The sequence below is a fragment of the Panthera pardus genome, unplaced genomic scaffold (assembly GCF_024362965.1).
Source record: "Panthera pardus isolate Hobbes unplaced genomic scaffold, ASM2436296v1 HiC_scaffold_20, whole genome shotgun sequence".
Taxonomy (NCBI): domain Eukaryota; kingdom Metazoa; phylum Chordata; class Mammalia; order Carnivora; family Felidae; genus Panthera; species Panthera pardus.
The window spans coordinates 85,110,655-85,132,360 of NW_026526766.1; the positions used below are offsets into that span (position 1 = coordinate 85,110,655).

General features: G+C 43.6%; 2 protein-coding genes across 5 annotated transcripts in view; both read left to right on the forward strand.

Moving 5' to 3' along the window:
• The window catches only part of ZBTB34 (zinc finger and BTB domain containing 34), a 45,836-nt gene extending 32,763 nt beyond the window's left edge, over positions 1 to 13,073 (forward strand). For 3 of the 4 annotated variants that reach the window (XM_019421106.2, XM_019421109.2, XM_019421107.2), the window contains one exon: positions 6,450 to 13,073. In XM_019421106.2, the coding sequence (XP_019276651.2) occupies positions 6,450 to 7,974 (1,525 nt within the window). In that variant the 3' untranslated portion in view covers positions 7,975 to 13,073. Of the gene's footprint in view, positions 1 to 3,119; positions 3,893 to 6,449 lie in introns of those variants that run through there. The other variant, XM_019421108.2, reaches the window with a different exon arrangement.
• The window catches only part of RALGPS1 (Ral GEF with PH domain and SH3 binding motif 1), a 314,360-nt gene that overhangs the window by 13,956 nt on the left and 278,698 nt on the right, over positions 1 to 21,706 (forward strand). The window lies entirely within an intron of this gene.

Genomic DNA, 21,706 nt, shown 5'->3' on the forward strand with positions numbered 1-21,706 from the left:
CTTCCTGCTTCTACATACTTGTAGTCGTCACCACGAGCCGAACCGTGAGGCAAGGACTGTCATCATCATTCCCATTTTCAAGACAAGAGAACTGACGCTTGAAAAGATTCTAAAGCTCCTTGCCCAGAGTTTTATAGGTGGAAAGCAGGTATCGTTTGAACCCAGATCTCACTTCCGATTCGTGCCCCTGACAGTTCTGTTACGATCTTTTCCTACCTTAAAAACTGGATGAGGCATCGTAAGTTTTTGAAAAAATGTTACTGGTTTTTAACGACATATTCAGATAGTTTAGAAATGTGTCTAAAAAGATTCATTGAGAGCTGGCAGGGCTCCCAGCTGCCCTGTCCCCCGCCCCCCCCAGGAGGCGGTAGAGGTTATTGTTGTGGTGCATCCTTCCAGAAGTAGTCTGTGCATATGTACAAAGTGTGTATATTTACACAGTGGTGTGTGTCTTTTCACAGCGCTTTGTTCAGACAACACGTATACTCTTCCACACGTCACCCTTTTGCTTGAGCAGTACACCATGGTGATTATTTCATGTCTGAATGAAAAGAGCTTCCTTGTTTGTTATTTTCTGGCTGTATAGTAAGTAGTTTTAAGTGTGGATGTCCCGTAAGTTATTAACCACGCTCCTCTTCATGGGCAGGTAGTCTGTTTCTAATCTTTTGTCATTCTGTCCGGTGCTGTAGTCGGTTCCTAGGGCACATGGGGAACGTGCATTTGTAATTTCGTTGGACATCACTAAAATGTCTCCAGAGTATTTGCTCATTTTACACTCTACCACCAGCATCTGTCAAATTATCATCTGGCAGGGATTTGGAAATATTTTTTATTTTACTTTTTTTTGTCATTCCAAGTAATAAATGTTCACTGTTAGAAGTTTGGAAAACACAGAAAAATGCAAAGAAGAAAGTAAAAACATTTTGAATCTGGGGCGTCTGGGTGGCTCAGTCCGTTAAGTGACTTCTGCTTGGGTCATGAGGTGACTGTTCATGAGATCAAGCCCCGCATAGGGCTTGCTGCTGTCAGTGCAGAGCCTGCTTCAGGTCCTCTGTCCCCCTCTCTCTCTCTGCCTGTCCCCCACTCATGTGCTCTGTCTCTCAAAAGCAAATAAGCATTTAAAAACCTAACTAAATAAGCCATTTTGAATCTTACATTAACGTATGCATTTTGTATATATCTCAGTATTATTTCTATGTATATTTAATATCTGCATATACATACATAATTTTAGAAATCTCCTACTTTTGTTGTTACCTGTATTTCAACAGCTTTATTGAGGTGTAGGTTACATATCCTAGAATTTGGTCGTCTTCAGTGTACAATTCAGTGATTTTTAATAAATTTATGACATTGTACAGCTATTACCATAACCCAGTTGTAGACCATTTCCATCACCCGTGAAGATCCCTCCTGCTCACTTGCAGTCGATTTGTTACCTGATTTTTTGCTGTATTATTAAATGTTCATTCAGCAGATATTTATTGAGTGTTGAGTGTCTGCTATGTGCCAGGCAGTAATCTGGGTGACAGTTAATAAAAGAGAGAAAGATCTTTGCCCTGGTGGAGCTCACATTTTGTAGAGCTACCTTTGTATTCTTCCTTCCCATCAGTTTCATCACGACATAGTATTCAGTACATAGGTGTGCTATACTTTAACAATTCCCAAGAAGTCGGACATTTAGGTGGTTTTCATCATTTTGCTATTGTAATTGAACAGACTTATGGATAAATTCTTGTGCCTGTATCTGTGATTTTTGTTACAACAGAGCGCTGAGTCCAAAGGAATGCCCGTTGTAAAGCTTTTGTTACATGTAGTATATGAGGGCACTGAGCCCTTGTAGCACCGCCAGCTGGGTCATTTTTAAATCTTGCCAATTGAGAAAGTTGTGTCTCATGTTAATCTTTGTTTATCAATGAAGTTGTCAATCGCCGTATCTGTATTTGAAGGCTATTTTAATTTTTTTAAAAGCATCTGTTCATAGTCTTTGCTCATTTTTCAATTGTTATATTTGCTTTTACTGATTTGTAAGAGTGTTATACTTCTTGGCTGTGTATGTTGTATTTTTCATAATTGGTCTTTTGTTCATTTGGTTTTGGTCAAAAGTTTTTTTAATGTTTAAAATTTATTTTGAGAGGGTGGGGTAGAGAGGGAAGGGCAGAGAGAGAAGAGAGAATCTCAAGCAGGCTCTGCACTGTCAACACAGAGCCCAACACGGGGCTTGAACTCACAAACTGTGAGATCATGACCTGGGCCAAAATCAAGAGTCAGACACTCAACTGACTGAGCCACCCAGGCACCCTCAGAAGGTATTTTTTAGATGTACAAAAATTCTTCTGTAGTTAAATCTGTGTTTCTTCCTCTGGTATCTGTCTTTGTATGTAAGACCTTCTCTAGAAGTTATTTTTGGGTATGTGGTGAGGACGATCTAACTTTATTATTCTATATACATATTATCCAAGCAGCATCTATTTCAAAAATTCTTCCTTTTTCGTTGATTGGAAATGGCCCACACGGCCCATCCTAGTCTAACTTCCCCCCACCTTGACAGCCTCATGTGGCCTCAGTCCTCCCCCTTGCTCGTTGTCCCAGTTGTCCCACATTCTCTAAGGCTTCTTTCCTTCCCGCTCAGGAAGGACGAGTCTCTTTGTGTGCGTCATTCCTTATGTCTGGAAGACTGGACCATTTCCCTGCAGCAACGCCCCTGCCCAATGTGAAAGATCTCGTAGCTCTTGTCACAATTTATAACAAGAGAATTACAGCTCCCCGGGACCCCTAGTGCCTGGCACATAGAAGGCAGTACATACTTAGAGTGAATGAATTGTAGCCTAATCATACATTTTGACATCTAGATGTTTAGCTGGGTTTTTTGTTGTTTTCTAAAATTTCTTCAGTGTTTATTCTAGATCTGCACAGTCCAGTGTGGTAGCCACTGGCCACGTGTGGCTATTGAGCCCTTAAAACGTGATCATTCCAAATTGAGATGTGCTGCAAGTGTAAAATACACATAGATTTCAAAGAGTTAGTATGGAAAAAAAGAATGTAAAATGTCTCATTAATAACTTTCTAATATTTCTTCTATGTTGAGAATGTTTTAAATGTTAGGTTAAGTAAAAATGTATAAAATTTAATAATGTTTATTTTTAGACAGTGTTAACTGCTAGAAAACACTACGCATGTGGCTAACCTTCTATTTCTGTTGGACAGCAATGTTCTAGATGAATTGTAAAATCATTTTGTGAAGTTACCGAGAATGTTCTTCATTGCGCTGCATTATATTTATAAATTAATTTGGTGGGAAAGTGCCTATAGTATTGCATTTTTCAGAAGCGTGATATGTATCTTCATTTACACATACATATTTTTGTCTTTACCAAAATGTTAGTTTCTTCTTGCAGATCCTGACTATTTTTTGTTTAGCCCCCAGGTATATTATGGTTTCTGTCACTATTGTTGGTTGCAACTTGTCATTATCTTACTTAACTTGTGTTTTATGTACAATAATTTATGAAACGCTCCATTTACTAGATCCTGCCTCTACCAGATTTGTTCCAGTGGTTCACTGTGTTTTCTGTGTAAATAGTCCTGTCTGCCTTGAATAGTAATTTCACCTCCTCTTTTCTAATAGCTTCGGGCCTTAATTTTTTCTTGTCTGTTGCTTTGGCTAGAACTTCCAGAACAATGTTAAAAGTAAGAGAAGTGATGGGCAGACAACCTTGTATCCTCCCAGGCACTAATGGGAATGCCTTATGAAAGTGTTTACCAGAGTGTGCACCAGGGAACACTAATTCTTGGGAATATTTACATGTGTACCTTGGGAGAAGAGTTACACGCTAAAATGAGTGTGCAAACCACTGAGTTAAATAGAATTCTTGTCTGCAGGACTTTTCAGGTGGGTTATTATGCTAATATATTTTTTACTTCCTAGGAGGTAGGGATATTGACACCAACTCATGGGCTTGTGTTCTATTAAATATATTTTGGGAAATGCAGGTATAATGTTTTCCTTCTAAGGATGATGGTGCTGTTGGTTGGCAGTAGGTACTGTTTATTATATTAAGAAAGTATATTAAGAAAATACTCTCTTCGTATTTTTTCCTTACTTTGAAAAGGCATTTAACTTTCTAAAATCCATGTTTGGCATAGTTTTGATTTGGTTGTGTGGTTTTTCCCCCTTTGACTTACTGATGTGGCAGATTATATTTATATATTTCCTAACATGTAGCTATCCTTACATTTGGTCACAACATATTATTCTTTTAATAGGTTATATTTGCGAGGATTTCCTCGAGGACTTTAAAATCTGTTTACTTAGGTAGGGTTGACGCTTGTCTTCTTTATCCTGTTCACCATCTTCTGGTATCAGATTTATGCCATATAAATGGAGATGCTTTAATTTTCTTTCTTTCTTTTTTTTTTTTTTTTTTTTTTTTTTGAGATGCCTTAAGTGTTTTAACATGCATCTAAAACAGTGTGAACGGCCTGAAGATCATTTATGCTTTGGCACTTCTGTTTCTTTTTGTTTAATTCTGCCAATTTATGTTACTCTAAAAATATGTCCTTTCCGTACAGATTTCAAATTGATTTCAGTCATAACTCTAGGATAAATAAGGGCACGGTATTCCTCCTTAACTAAAATGTTTTAACTCAAATTCTGACATGATAAAAAAAAAAAAAAAATCTAGTGTGATCTAGTCAAACTAACTGGTTGATCCTTTCCTGCGAGAGTCAAATTAAATTGCACGTTGTCGTGTCTTGTTATGGCTATGTGGTTTTTCTCCTTTGACTTATTGATGTGGCAGATTGTATTTATATATTTCCTAGCAGGTAGCCATCCTTACATTTGGTCACAATATATTACTCCTTTAATGAGTTATGTTTCCGAGGATGTCCTTATAATTTTGAAAATTTAAAAAACTTTCTCTATGATAATATGCTGTTCAGTGTTCTTACTTTTTTGCTTTCTTTGGGTTTAACTTGTTCCTTTTCTGACCTCTTCAGTGATTTCGTGTATATTTATTATTTGTTGTTTAATGATAAATACTTTTAAGGGGTGCCTGGGTGGCTCAGTCAGTTGAGTGTCCAACTGCATCTCAGGTCATGATCTCATGGTTCGTGAGTTTGAGCCCCGTGTTGGACTCTGCTGGCAGCTTGGAGCCTGCTTTGATTTCTGTGTTTCCTTCTCTCTCTACCCCTCCTCTGCTTGTGCTCTGCCTCTCTGTCTCTCTTTCTCTCTCAAAAATAAATAAACATTAAAGAAGTAAATAAATAAATTTGGAAACAAAAACGCTAAATACTTTTAAGGCACTGACTTTGCCTGTTAAAATTTGTTGTTTCAAGATCCTCAACATTTTTTCTGAGAAATTTCAAATATACAGAGAAGTTGGATTTTGCAATAAACACCTGTATACACTCACCATCTATACGCTTGTTAACATATTACTCTGTTTGCTTTATCACCTATCTATCCATCTCTTTTTTTGGATACATTTTCAAGCAAGCTGAAGACATAGGTAAATTTTACTCCTAAACGCTTCTTGCTGCAGATTTTATGTGAGTTTTCTTTTTTTTCTGAATAGTTCTATTCCTTTCTGATTTTCTCTTTGATTCGGTGCTTATTCAGGAGGTACTTACATTTCAGTTGGTGGGGTTTTTTAAGCACTAAAATATAATTGTTAGATCTGATTTTGTCGTGTTTTGGTTAGAGTGTGCAGCCTGGGCTATAGACACTTACATGTTTGTGAGAGATTTAGTGCTGTGGATTCTTGGCAAGGGTAGCCAGCCTGTCCCAAGGTGTGCCCACCTGCAGTTGGGAGCACTGTTGGACAGCAATATGCTCGCGGTGTGTCCATCACTCTTGTTACTCCTCCTGTCTAAAACTCTTCACTGAAAGGGATTGAGCATTGTTCTGTCCGTTACCAATCCAAAAGGATATAAAGGTGTGCAGACCTGAAGGGGAGAAAAGGCACATCAAGACAACAACTCAAATTCTAAACTGAAAAAGGTTTAGCTCCATTCGGTGTATCCAGTGTGCCATCTTCTTGAAAAACACCAATTGGAAACATACAAATGAGGCAGAACATTCTTTACATGAGTTTGCTTATTTTTTACAAAGTATTCCAAATCCTCAGAAGGAAGTGAAACAGGGAAATATTTTTTCTTGAGCTGAGAGGACTTGACATATATACCATGTGATAATTTTGATGAAGATGAATGGTAGGCAGTTGGGGCACTAGGCGGATTGATCTTTAGGTTGTCTGACTTTCGGTGAATTAACCAAGACATGAAAGACTGAAAATAAGTAAGAGGAAGAATGCTAAGGCTGACCCTCAGGCGGCATGGTAGCTGCAGTGGTGGTGGTGGTGGTGTTATGTTTGCAAGCTTGTGTTTATGCCGCTTGTACTTAGTGAGGAGTCACTGGTGAATTATGAAACTCTCTCTTTCTGCAGATTACGCTTCATGTCAGTAGAAATGGACAGCAGCAGTTTTATTCAGTTTGATGTGCCCGAGTACAGCAGCACTGTTCTGAGCCAGCTAAACGAACTCCGCCTGCAAGGGAAACTATGTGACATCATTGTCCACATTCAGGGTCAGCCATTCCGAGCCCACAAAGCAGTCCTCGCTGCCAGCTCCCCCTATTTCCGGGACCATTCAGCATTAAGTACCATGAGTGGCTTGTCAATATCTGTGATTAAAAATCCCAATGTGTTTGAACAGTTGCTTTCATTTTGTTACACTGGAAGAATGTCCTTGCAGCTGAAGGATGTTGTCAGTTTTCTGACTGCAGCCAGCTTTCTTCAGATGCAGTGTGTCATTGACAAGTGCACGCAGATCCTGGAGAGCATCCATTCAAAAATCAGCGTCGGAGATGTTGACTCTGTTACTGTTGGTGCGGAGGAGACATCAGAGAGTCGTAATGGAGTTAAGGACAGCAGCTTCTTTGCCAACCCGGTTGAGATCTCCCCTCCGTATTGCTCTCAGGTACGGCAGCCCACCACGAGCGGCGATCTTCGGATGGAGACGACGCCCAGCAAAGCCTTGCGCAGCCGCTTACAGGAGGAAGGGCACTCGGACCGAGGGAGCAGCGGGAGCGTTTCCGAGTACGAGATTCAGATAGAGGGGGACCACGAGCAAGGGGACCTGTTGGTGAGGGAGAGCCAGATCACTGAGGTGAAAGTGAAGATGGAGAAGTCTGACCGGCCCAGCTGTTCCGACAGCTCCTCCCTGGGGGACGACGGGTACCACACAGAGATGGTGGATGGGGAACAAGTTGTGGCAGTGAACGTGGGGTCCTACGGTTCCGTGCTGCAGCACGCATATTCCTACTCCCAAGCGGCCTCACAGCCAGCCAGCGTATCCGAAGCTTTTGGAAGTTTGAGTAATTCCAGCCCGTCCAGATCCATGCTGAGCTGTTTCCGAGGAGGGCGTGCTCGCCAAAAGCGGGCTTTGTCTGTCCATCTGCACAGTGATCTGCAGGGCTTGGTGCAGGGTTCTGACAGTGAAGCGATGATGAATAACCCCGGGTATGAGAGCAGCCCCCGGGAGAGGAGTGCAAGAGGGCACTGGTACCCGTACAACGAGAGGCTGATCTGCATTTACTGTGGAAAGTCCTTCAACCAGAAGGGAAGCCTCGACAGGCACATGAGGCTCCATATGGGAATCACCCCCTTTGTGTGCAAGTTCTGCGGGAAGAAGTACACACGTAAGGACCAACTGGAGTACCACATCCGGGGCCATACTGATGACAAACCATTCCGCTGTGAGATCTGCGGCAAGTGCTTTCCATTCCAAGGTACCCTCAACCAGCACCTGCGGAAAAACCACCCTGGTGTAGCCGAAGTCAGGAGTCGCATCGAGTCCCCCGAGAGAACAGACGTGTATGTGGAACAGAAACTAGAAAACGATGCGTCGGCCTCAGAGATGGGCCTAGATTCCCGGATGGAAATTCACACAGTGTCTGATGCTCCTGATTAAGATGGTAACGAAGTGCACCCAAACAAAGCACATTAATCAATGCATATTTGTGATTTGCTTTGTTGTAATCTTTGGTTTTCCCAACCATCTGGAAATCTCTCCGTCTCTTGGCAGTTCTTCTAAGGTTTCTGGAAGGAACACTTCATTGTGTTTATCCTTTCCCCCGCCCTCCCTCTCCCAAGGAGCTCAAAGCATGAAGGGCAACGTATCCAGGGAAAACACAGGCTGACAGTATTCCTCTTTGGCTGAACTCTTAATCCCAAATCTGCCAGTGATTTAGCTATGCCAACTGGTTGACCCTACATTCTCTGCCAAGAGGCATACTCTCTCGTTGTGTGCACTGGCACCAGTGCGTTTCCACGGAGAGAGACTAGGATGCCGTCAGCTGATACAAATGGGTAACCTTTTCTAATTTAAAATTACTTTTAAGGGGTAGTTAGACAATTTATATATATATATAATAAAGCGATTATTATATATATAGTATATATACATTCTCAAATTTGATTTTATTCTGGTTGAGGTGAATGTAAGAGGAATATATAATTTAATACAATGTGAACAGGGCTTTTGACTCTGTCTCGTCCCCACCCAATGTTAGGGTTTTGCCCCTTTATTTCCCTTACAAAAGAATGTTGATAGGTTTTCATATATATTAATCATTGTGTCCAAAAGCAAGCAAAGCAAATCACAGTGTTCATAGCTCTGCTTCCTAACAAGTACATAAACCAAATGCCATAAAATGTATTCAACTCTAGTTGGAAACCGTTTGGAATTTTTGTTCGTTGTCCAGTAGGTAAGCTGGATGACCCGTGGTGCTGACCTTTTTACATATTGTAGTGTTATATTAGCCAGCCCCAAAGGAGCAGTGGTTTTCAATGTTTTTACTGGCCTACGAATCTACCTTCATTCCGTACTGTAGAAACACACCAGGTAACTAAATCGAATCACTCTACCATGAGTTAGTACTCACACTAAAGGAAAGGGATTTGTAGTTCTGTCTACAAAATTCTCCAAGCAGTGTTGTGGGTTTTTTTTTTTTTCCTCTTTTCAAACAGCTAGTTCAGGTGCACAGCAACTTTTTCTACATGCAGTTCCCAGGGAAACTGCAGAACTTGGAATTTGTACTTTTTGTAAAGATATACTCTATGGGAATTGCAAGCAATATATCTATCTTAGTATTGTGTGTGCTAACGAGAGCCTCAGTGGCTCCCCCACTCTCAGTGTTTCCTGCTTAAAGAAACCAACAGTCAAAAAGCCCTCTAAGATACTCTGTGTGTCACCAAATCTGTGTGTGTCACCATTTTTTGGGTCACGTGGTGCTATTTTTATGTTCTGTATCTTTTAGGTCAGTATAGTTGTAGAAAATGTGAAATCTAACGGTGATAGTGAATTACAATTTTTTTTTCCCTCTCCTGAGTTTATAGCTTGAAGAGAGACCTCAAAAGCATGTGCTTGCTGGCAAACGCATTACTGTATCAAAACACACCTGAGTCCTATTTGAAAAATGTCTTGTCAGTACTTTCGAAGTGTCTTCAGCTCTGTACTTTGTTTACCCGTCTGCTTCTAGTAAACAAAACAGGCTCTACGAGTTCGCTTTGGTACTGTGCACCCTGACAGAGTACTTTCGGAAGCAATTTGACGGTGAGTTTGTGCTGCGGGCCGCCCTGCCCGTAGGATGTCAGCGCTCCAGACTCCCTGCTGGAGAACCTTGGCTCTGAAGCCCGCAGCCAGTACGTCTCCCCAGGAGAACGGCGCAAACCACCCAAAAGAAAAATAGACATAAAAAGACACAACTCGAGAGGCTTAGGAGTTGAGGGAGTACAGAAATGGACGTTTGCTGGTTTTCCATGCTTTTTTGGCTCTTAAGATACCAAGAATGGTGGGAGGTAGGGGGTGTCCGGGGGAGGTTTTGGGGGTTTTTGTTTTTGTTGTTTTGTTTTCGTTGTTTTGTTCTGTTTTGTTGTGTTGAGAAAAGAAAATCATTCGGGCCCTTGTGTGTGCTAAGCCCCCGGGGGTGGTCGCTGTGCGGTAGCTCGTCTCTAGCACACAGGATCTGTCTGTTCCCGCGTGAACGGCTGCGCCACACATCAGTGTTACTACGTACAGATGACACTCTAGTCCTGCTGCTCCCGAGGAGCAGCGTTTGCTAAATCGGGTATATAGTATGCCTTTTCCTGTCAAACTGCCTAAGTAAGGGGTGCGCGCTCTCCCTGAAGCACTCGCTCAACTCCTGTCAAAGCTGCGTGCCTCAAGGGGAGGCCGGACCCCCAGTGTTTACCCACTTAAATATGTTCTGGGGTTTCAGGTAAACGTTTGTGATTTTTTTTTTTTTCCTTACACGAATACGTTGGGTTTTGATTTTTCTTTTAAGAATTAAATGCAAAAAATTTGTGTGGTGGTAACAAGTTAAGTTCGTGACAAGAAACGCCCAAATGGAGGACATGAGAGGTCAGGCTCAGGGAAGGAACACCTCCTTTTCACTCAGGCTTGGGGCCTTCTGAGAGGTTTCCAGAGCATTCCGCGATAGATGAGACAAGTCAGGAGGGGAGAGCACTTGGGGCAGGTACCTCGAATATCCTGGTTCTTGTCACCGTTGTCAGTCTTAACCTTATTTACACGGAGTTCTGTGTATTTGTCAATTTGTTTCACTGGTTTGAGTTTACCAAAGAGTGACTTATCCAAAATTGTCTTTGACAAAACTATACATTGCTTTGATTGTACAGTTCAGGTTCAACCATTGTAATGGGACTGTTAAGGGGCAGAAAATTGATTGAGTTTCTCTCTAAGAACCATGATTCCGCATTTTGCAAGTTCCACTTGCTCCCATTCATGTTGCTAACACTTTACCCTTTCCACTGCTAGCAGTGTTAAGAATGAATTCTCAAGCCATAACCCAGTACTGTAAGGTTCCACAGGGCTTCGAGGAGGCAGCGCGTAGGCCAGCACCGAGCTGGGTAGCCTCTCTGAGCGAGCACGCTGTCGTGTTTCTCGGCGTGCGTGGCGGGTGGAAGGTTAACTCCATTCAGATCGGGCAGCAGCAATCAATTGTGCCTTGTCACAGGAGGATGTGCCAGGAGGATTAACATGGCCACAGAACAGAAACGTTCTCTCCCCGAAGTTCCCTCCACGTCTCCGCAGACGAAGTACGCTGTGTAACTCCTTAGAGCAACTCTTTTTTTGGAAAGCAAAGTCCCTATCTCTGTACAGGTTTAGGTTAGATGTTTCGTTTCTAACAGATGCAAAAACCAATTCAGATAAAAGCGATCTGTGAAGAAATCTTTTACAGCAAAACATATCCTGAATTCATACAGGTCTGTTCATAATTGAGTCTCTCCTTGAGCTACCTTTTCAAATACGTAGACAATGTGAAGACAGTGACAGCGTCCTTTTCTATAGGTGTTTAACCTGCTATTACAAACTGTGAAAACAAAGAATTTTATACTTTACTAACGTTTGTGGGTTTTAAACAGTTCCTTTCGTTCTGATCAGTTCTTTCCCCTCTAATTTCTACTAAAGCTGTAAATACATTTAGAAATTATATTTGTAAATACAGCACACGAAGACAAGTTCATTTTTTGGTTAGCGGAAAGCCTCCCAATTGGCTCTGCTTTGGCAGTTTTGGTTTCGTGTGTGTGTGTATGTGTGCGCGTGCGCGCGTGTGTGTATGGTTGGTTTTGTTGTGTGTGTGTTTGTGTGTGTGTGTGTGTGTGTTTTTTTTTAATACAGCAGAAAGGATACTGTCGGTTCACTGTTAAGCAGAATATACTGTAGAACTAAATTGAAAATTTTTCAATCTTCCAGAGCATGAGTAGATGTCTTTTCTCATGACAGCAGTTATAACCAAGTCTTTGTTTTTCCCTTAGCCCAGACCATAGGCCTGCATATGTTCGTGTGCGGTTTTATTTTTACTTTTATTTTGACGGCCTAGACTCTAGGAAGAATTTGCAGGAACACAAAACAAGGGCTGGGGGTGGGGGTGGGGGTGGGAATCATCTCTGTGAATGAGCTTTACTTTCAAGAAATCAATGTATTTTATTTTAACAACTTTTTCTATTAGTTACTGTGATTTTTGTTGTTGTCTTTGTTATTGTTAAATTCTGTAATGGTTTCCTGTGAAGCCTCCACTGAAAGGGACTCAAATATGCAACACCTAAACTATTTTCCAAGGGCACATGCCCCTTGAATGGTGCTTCTAGACTGGTCAGGGTTATTTATTAAATTTTATATATGAAAGTATTGGGGAATTATGTAAATTCTTTATATGGAACTATCTAGTTCATAAATCATAGATTTCATATTACTCAGTGCAACTGAACTGAACGTTCAGAAGAGTCATTCACATTGTTCCAAATTTGTAATGGTTGTCACACGCCACACACGTCTTCTTCAGTAAGTGCCAGAGCGTTCCCACTGTTTCTGCCCAGTGCCCGACTTCTCTGCCCGGAAGAGGACCTTGTTTCCCCCGGTTCCCCTCTGGGGCTGGCACAGACAGGGCTGCCCTAGTTCTGGCTCCAGCCCTGGAGTAAGCCTTGCAGCAGATTCAGTAACCAGACCTCTTGCTGCCCCTCGGTGACGAGTATGCTGTGAATTCAACCTTTGGACTTGCCGCCCAAGCCCTTGGTTGCTGCCCTGACTATAGTAAGAGGTAAACTTACCTGGTTTCTTTGAGAATGATCATTTTCCTAATGTGAAAACCATCTCTCTCTCACCACTTTTATTAGTAGGGCTAACATTTTTTTCCGTTATAAATGGTTGAGCAATTTGAATGACTTAACACAGTGTCATTATCTTGCAATATAAACTGGTAACCTCACAAGTCCACACTTCATCGCCATATGAAGTAAATGAAGCTAGCTAAGCGGATGCTGTATCAACTAGTAACTTGCCATTAAGGATTATTTTATAGCATGAATTTAAGACTATTTATTCAAATGATATTTTACTCTTGTATTCATTTTGTTTTAGATTTGTGACATGAATATTTCAGTGCTGCTTAATTTTGTTCTGAATTCTCGTTTCTTGCTTGTAAATGGCTTTTTTATGGTATAAAGTCAATGGAAATTGCTGTTTGTAAATAAAAATGCTGCTAGAGCAAATGTGCTGTGGCCTCCCTCTGCATTTGCCCCTCCGGCCTCCGAGAGTCCCGCTGGCTCTGCCGACGTCTGCCGTGGCATAATTTCTGTAACCGCTGCTTTTGAGAGGTTGGGATTTCACAAGAAGCTCTTGTGCCACCGCGGTGCTGCGAAGAGGAGAAAGAAGTAGGTGTATTTCTATATCCCTCTCTCCCGTGTGGTGAAGACTGATTGTCGGGGGCCGCTGTGTGCGCCCGGTCTCCCCTAGAACGAATCGCTGGTGACTCCTGTGCCCACGTGCCTGCGGAAGCACCCCTTCGGCTCCCCGGGATGTGCCGTGTTCGCTCCCGCCGCAGAGCGTGGAGCCGTACGCGTGGTTTCCGCTGCCTCCAGCCGTCTTCTCCCTGCCAGCCAGTTAACTCGTCCTCAGATTGCAGCTCAGGCCTCCTTCCGTCAGGGAACCCTTCCTACGGTCAGGCCCCTTCCCACTTCCTCCTGCCCTTCAGAGTATGTATTTCTCGTGCGCGCGCGTGTCCATCGTTTATTTACATTCTAGTTAGTTAGCATATAGTATAATACTGGTTCTAGGAGTGATTCATCACTTACATCATCAGCGCGTATTTTAACTGATAATTATATACTGATGTGTTCACTTAATGGCCTATGATGTCAGCTTCATGACAGCAGGGATCCAGGACCTGGCACTGCAGCAATAAGGGTTGAACGAATGAGCAAATAAGTGCCTGTGTTCTGGGAGGTTCTAGCAGGGAGGGCAGCACGGTTGGGAAACAGGCAGGGATTAAACTTGGCTCCTAGTCTGCTGGAGCTGACTCGTTCCTTGCTCCTCGCTGTAAAACAGGGCCTCCCCTCTCAACAGGGCTCCTGTTCAGCGAAGTGGGCAATGAGATGGAGGGCAACGAGATGGACCCCGGTGTGAGAGCTCTGCGTAGGGACTAGGGACTAGCTTCACGTGCCAGCTGGGGGGGGGGGGGGGGGGACTCCCGAGGCAATCGAGGGCTCAATGGGGAAAGTGCATCGACTTCAGGTCTGACTTCTAGCCATGCCTGTGCCTGACCATGACGGTAAGCAGGTGCCTCACCCTCTTCCGTCCCGGTTTATCCATAAGATGGAGCTGGACTCTCGTGGTTCAGATAATTTGTGAGGCAATGGCTTCCGATAGATTTGCTTTCTCTTTAAGGCTGGAAAGGCAGCCCAAGTCCAGAGTCTGGGGCCAGCCTCTCTGACAGGGCTAGAGGAATATCCCGAGGGGATGTGGTTCTTGAAATGGGAGCACCATTTGAAGCAGATCCACTGAGTTGGAGCAGGGGTGTGTAGACTGTGTTGAGCTGCTTTGCTGACAAAGGCCACCGCCAGCAGCTGGCTCTTTTCATTTGTCCTGAAGGCACGATCCTTTGGTTTCTTCCTATTGTAATTCATACAACTGGCTGAACCCTTCTGGCTTCATTATAAAGTTTATGATGTCCTTTATAATGTCAAAGGACAACCAACAATCCCTAATTGCTTGGCTGATTTTCATCCCTGTTTCCTGGGCCATTTCCTTGAAAGCCCCTCATGCCTCAATGACTTTTATGTTTAACGTCCTGTGATGTTTTCCTTTTGTTTTTCACAACAGACCTAACTTGCATACCTTTTGTCAGCAAATACAGCTCAAAACTTTTCAGAACACAAATAGCAGAAAGAGGCCACCTGGAAGGAAACGTGCAGAACACATCAACTTGGGGTCATGCCCTGGAACCCTCACCGGGAGCCCTCACTGGGGGATTGCTGTCCACTGCTTGGCGGAAGGTGTATCGTGAAGCCTGCTGACCTAGCTGTCGGTGGTCGAGAACGTACTATCGCTCTAGAGGGGGTGGGAGGAGAATCGTCCACATTAATGGTGGATTATAATGCACTCACCCACACGGCCGACTTGGGCAGAGCTGCATCCCGTTCCTGTCCCATCTGAGACAACAGATAGGTCCCCTGCCCTTCATCTTCAAAAGAGGTTGCTTGCTAGGGCTTTCTTTTGTTCCTGCATCTGACCTAATGGAGCTTGGACCTAATCAGTCTGACGGAGCCTCTAGGGGACAGTGACATTCCCATCTGTCCTGGCTGGCTAGGTGTTGCTGGCGGTTGTGGTGCCTCCGCTCCATCCCCCCACCCCCATGACTATGTCACAAGCCCACCTCAAGCTTTGCTGCCAGGGCAGTGAGGTCCTGGCACTCGGAACATTTCTTCATCCCTTTTGGCCTTGGTCTTGGCACTCTGATCAGCCCTTGGGCACTTCTTTGTGTCCCAACACAAGATTTGCCCTGTTCTTCCCTGCACTCCTCTGGGCCCCAGTAGTGGCTGTGTATGGCCCAAGCCTCCAAGCTAGAATGGATCCTGCCAATTGGCTCATACCACCTTCAGGTGCCGTGTGTGTGTGTGTGTGTGTGTGTGTGTGTGTGTGTGTGTGTGTGTTTCTTTGAAATGTGCAAATCAGAGGGGAACTCATTTTTTGAATTCCGCCTCCTTCCCCGAACTGCTCAACTTGGCAGGGAACGACCCTTACACTCTCATAAGTGGGAAGGCTCCGCCCAGACTGCTTGCTCCCCATCTCCCAATACCGGAAGTCCTACAGTAGTAGTCGTCCATCTAAGTAATCTCCAGTTGCTACTTGCTTGTGGAAATTGGTTACCTCTCCGGAGACTCTGCATCTTTGATAGCTTTCCATGATAACGTCCTTATCCTGAGCATAAAGTTTGCCTCCTTGGAGTTGGACCCTTGGCCCTCCTTCCACTCCCCAGGACCACACATGCTTGAAATATTCAGTGAGAACATTACGGTCTCCCAGCCATCTCTGGGCTTCTCTAGGCTAAATATGTCATGGGCTATGTTCTCTATGATGTGGAGAACGAAGGCAAAAGAAATTTAGAAAGAAATTGAACTACAGCCTCTTGACCTGTACTTGGGACGGGCAGAGTGACCTTGCTCAAGGAGCTTAGCCACCTCAAATGTTAATACTTTGCTTAAGGCAAAAGGCAGCCTTAACTTGACATTAGCCTGATCTTCAGGATCCTGTAAGTCTATTTTAACATATGAAAATCCCTTTGGAAACTTCCTTTATCTCTACACACACCCCCCCCCACCCCCACCAAGATATATGTTAGCAATCATCCTCCAAACATAGGGCCCACTGATACACATCTGAAGGGTCTCATGGGTAAGGTTTTACTAGACAGTAGTAAATGACCTTACCCTAACAACAGCTAGCCCCTCAAGGTCCTGGAAACATTGCTTCCAAATTCCTTAGAGACTTACGCTAGCCTAACCCCTTCCCCAACTTAGAGGTATATAATCAGTCGCTCCTTACAACCCCAGTGCAGCTCTTTCTGCTCATGGGTCCTGTCCCTGTGCTTTAATAAAACCACCCTTCTTCCACCGAAGGTGTCTCAAAAATTCTTTCTTGACCGTTCACTCCCGAACCCTAACGTTTCATATCATCTGAAGTCTAGGCCAAGGGAACATTCTTCCCTTTTCTGCCTGCCCACCTCCCTCCACTTCAGAGCTTTCACAAATATTATCATGAGACGTGTTTCTTACAGAATTTTGTTGGAACTGAGGTGGTGGAATCCACAACTTGGAAGAACACTTCTTTGGCAAACACATTACTTTCGTGTGACTTCTTCTAACTAGCCTGTCTCTGCCAGGCATTCTATTCATTGCACATCCGGATCCCTGGAGCTGTTTTCAGCGGATTTTGTTGTTATTTTTTTTACCCCCTCCGAAGCTTCACTCTTTCCACTTCTCTAAATACTAATGTGAGCGTCAAAAGCCACCTTCAGTTTGGGAAATCTGGGCTCTGAGAATGGATTCTTGCATGTGGATTTCCTGAGGCTTCCTGGAACATTCCCTTGGAGAGCTTTTCTCCCAGTGGCCCCCGATTCTCTCTTGTCCTGCTCTCCAGGGTGCTCTGGCTTTCTTGACCTCCCGGGCCGCTGGCACTGACTCCGTTGAGCAAAGGGATGCCCGCCTTGCGTGTATTGTAGAGGGAAGGCAGTGGGAGCGTTTGCTGGTTTCATCTCACTTCCTCTTTGCCTTTTTCAACACAACTGCCTCCCCATGCTCCGGCCTTGCTCACCCCTACTTGTCTGCCAGCCCCCGGCCAAGCTGGTGGTGAGATGGGAATGACATCTGGAGTTCGATCACTAAACTACTAGTTCATCCTTTTCCTTTGCTGCTTGGTCCCCCTTTCCCCAGGGTGGCCTGTAGGAACCTCCTGCCACCAGGCTCTGGTTGAAAGGCCCCACTTTCGGGATGAGCAGCTGCAGACCCTGTGAGTACTGGCGACTTCTTCCACCTGAAGGTCAACCCAGCACCTCTCTGCCTACAATGTTACTTGTGGAAATATTCCCCTTTATAAAGTGTCAGGTGCTATCTGGGTATGATGGTCTAAGCTCAGATGGAAAGAATTGGGCTCTGTGTGGGTAACTGAGGCTTGTAGCCTCATTGACTCCCCCTAAAGAGCCAATGACATGGCCTGGTAACCCTGAGTGCTCTCTGAGGATAGAGGACCCAGAGACAGGGTATTCTACACCTGGGATTTGTCCTGGACACTAAGACAGCCATTCTGGCAGGTTCTGAATGGCAAACTTCAGATGGTCTGACCGTGATCCCAGGACACCACTCCCTCCTGCTGTCTCCTGAAGGAATTACATTATTATGAGCCTTTGCCAGCCCTGGTGCACTGTGGAAAAGCATTGCAGTGCTACTAGTCTGGAGCACCTGGGTGGCTCAGTCGGTTGAGCAACTGACTTTGGCTCAGGTCATGATCTCATGGTTTGCGCCCGATGTCAGGCTCTGCACTGACAATGCTAGGCCTGCTTCGGATTCTCTGTCTCCCTCTCTCTCTGCCCCTCCCCCTGCTTGAGAGAGAGAGGGAGACACAGAATCTGCACCAGGTGCCAGTCTCCAAGCTGTCAGCACAGAGCCTGATGTGGGGCTCAAACCCATGAACCGTGAGATCATGACCTGAGCTGAAGTCAGATGGCTTAACCAACTGAGCCACCCAGGCGCCCCTACACTAAAAAAAGATGAAACAAAAGAAGGGCTACTAGTCCTCCACTGGGTATAAATTCCATTTCCTTGGCTGGAACCAGTGGACATCCTGCAAGTGGAGACCTCAGGCTTAGGGCTAATATTGCCTGACACTCATTTTGAGATCCCTTAAGAATCTATATCCTGCTGAAGGGAGGAGAGACCAACAGAGACCCAATCTGAGGGAGGAGGCCCAGCTAAGTGAAGAAGAGGCCAGACCAGAAACAAAATTCAGGAGAATGAAATAGTTAATAGTAGAAAAATGAAACCATGAAGGAACTAGTCTTTTTAAAAAGGAGGTGATGACTTATTTGCTTTTGCACTGGGGAAGATCTTTTTAAGGATAAGAAATGGAAACAATAGATTTGACTATACATGATGTAAAACATGTTTACTGAAAGCAACAAGAACACCACCAAAACTGCTACAAGTTTAGAAGTAAACCTTGGCAATATATTGAGCAAGAATTTATTTTTTAAAGTTTATTTACTTTAAGAGAGGGAGAGAGAGCACACAGGCATGGGAGGGGCAGCGAGAGAGAGAGGGAGAGAGAATCCTAAGCAGAGTCTGCATTGTCAGCATAGCCCTACGTGGGATTCAGTCTCATGAACCATGAGATAATGACCCAAGCCTAAATCAAGAGTTGGATGCTCAGCTGACTGAGCCACCCAGGCTCCCCTATAGAGCAAGAACTTTTAAAATTAATTTAGGGGTGCCTGGGTGGTTCAGTCTGTTGAACATCCAACTTCAACTCAGGTCATGATCTCAAAGTTCGTGCGTTTGAGCACCGCATCGGGCTCTGTGGTGATAGCTTGGAACCTGGAGCCTGCTTTGGATTCTGTGTCTCCCTCTATCCTTGCCCCTCCATCGTTCACATTCTGTGTGTGTCTCTCTCTCAAAAACAAACATTAAAATTCATTGAAAAAGGACGAAGAGTCCAATTTTATTTTATTTTTTAATTTTAAAGTTTTACTCATTTATTTTGAGAGAGACAGAGACAGCACGAGTGGGGAAGGGACAGAGAAGGGGAGAGAGATAGAGAGAGAGAGAGAGAGAGAGAGAGAGAGAGAGAGAATCCCAAGCAGGCTCTGCGCTGTGAGCACAGAGCCCAATGAGGGGCTTGAACTCACAAACCATGAGATCATGACCTGACCTGACGTCAAGGCTTGGACACTCAACTGACTGAGCCACCCAGGAGCCCTGAAGAGTCCAATTTTAGAAAGAGAAATGACCTAAAGAAACAGTCCACGGAAGAATATATACTCAAGTCTAGTAAGTTCATAGTAAAGATGTTTTACCTCTGTAGAAAGCAATCAAAACAATAATGAGGGACCATTTTCCTACTTATTCAGGGGTAATACCCAGCATTGATTGGGGGTGGGGGTGGGAAATGAGAAGACATACCCTGATGTTGGAAATATAAGTCCATGTAGCATCTCTGGAAGGTAGATTGGTACCATGTTTCAAAATTTTTAAATATGCATTCCCTTTGATACAGCAATACCACTTTTAAGAATTTAACTTAATAAGACAATATAATAAGTAATGATCTAACAAGATGTATAAATTTACTCATTCTAGTGCTGGTTATAATATTGAAAAATTGGAAGCCACTTTAATGTTCATTGGTAAATCTGGTACATTCCTACAATGCTATGGTAGGGAATCATTTAAAATGGTGATATAAATGTGTAAATAAACCTTTATGTCATGGAGACATGTCCATGACATATTGTTGAGTGTGGAAAAACAACTTACAGAAGACATAGGTTGTGTGAGACTATTTAGGTTAAATTGTATGCATGTACATACAACATATGATAGATGTCACATTATATAATAATTTATACATAATGACCTCTATGACACCTATGCACATCTGTATTTATTGAATGCAATCATGTATTTCATGAGATTAAACATAGTAAATGCTTTGTAAATCCTAGTAAATAGGAGATGAGGGTGGATAGGGTGACTGGAGACAGATGTTGAGGTATATTTTATTTCTTATTAAGAAATTCAGATTTTCCCCTGTGTCCATGGGGAGGCAGTAGAACTCAATTCAATGAATATTTATGGAATGTCTACTATAGAAAATGCCAACGTTGAAATGGCTTTTTCATAAAGAATATCACTGCAGAGAGTGAGGCTTGTATCAGGGAAAGGCCAACCAGTTGGCTCTCAGGATAGATTGCCCTGGTGACTTCACCGGGTCTGGAGCCAGCCCTCAGCCTTGACCAACTAAAAACCTGACTTTGGAACACAGGGAAAGTGGGGCTGAATCTACTGACTTATGGTTGCTAAATGTAAAAACTAAAGTATAGAATTAGAATGCTGCCATATTGGAGTGCCCGGGTGGCTCAGCTGATGAAGCATCTAACTCTTGATTTTGCTCAGGTCATGATCTCACAGTTTGTGATTTCAAGCCCTGCATCAGGCTCTGCGCTGATAAAGCAGAGCCTGCTTAGGATTCTCTCTCTCCCTCTCTCTCTCTGCCCTTCCCCATGTATAAGTCGATGTGTACAGTGCAAATGCATGTTTTACAAGGATCAACTGTATTGTTGATTAGTTGAACATTGAACATTAGTTCAAGGATCAACTGTATTGTTGATTAGTGAACATTGAACTCATGACCAACAGCACTATAACTCATGCCTGAAATGTTTATTTAACACATGCACTTTCTCATTCAGTCCCATCACAGCCTTCTTGTGCTTAGGAACACTATCCAGCACTTCAGCATTATGCCCAGGGATAATTTTAAACAGTTAAATCACCAAAAGAAGCACAAAAATGAAAAACAGGGTGCTAGATAGGCTTCAGGAAGGACACTTGTGTACCGTGGGAGCATTGAACATGAAGGTAGAAAGTCTGCTTGCTTTGACCTCTGTTGGGAACGTGCACATCAGGTGACTAAAATTTTGTATGTGTCTGTGAGTGATCTCGAAAGTGCTGTATTTATTTTGGGATTACAAATAAATTTTAGCAAGAGGCTAATTTCCAAATACAGAAACCATTTAATAGGGTAACTCTATGTCCATGTCACCATGCCCCCTTCTACCATCCACTGGGGCAATTCAGATATTTCTATGTCACTGAGAATTGGCCATTGTTTTCCTCAGGCTTCTAAGAGCCACTCCAGTAGCTGGGGTCCTTGCTAGGATGTTAAAGAAAGTGTCCTAAGAACATGTTCCTGAGTTGATGAATTCTTGCCTGTCTAGACTTGCATTCCAGCTTCCTTGATCAAGCACCCACAAAATCCAACCTGAGGGGAACTCCCCTGTCTTCTTTCAGCACATGATGGCTAATTCTTGCATTCTTTAAGTATATAGTCTATTTTTCCCCTTATCAGGTCTGGTGCATTCCTGAGCCAGATTATGCTGGGATTTAACCCTAACTGCCCAGCCTGGCAGCCTGGAGAGGAGGTGGGGCACCTGTCGTCTGTGGGGAAGGGCTTCTGTAGCACCTGATAGCACAGTGGTGGCTCTTGCTCTCACTAAGGAAAGGTGTTCTAGCTTGGCAAGCTCAGAAGGCCCTGGGATGCACGTTGCAGAGTCAATATCCTCAGGGACGGACAT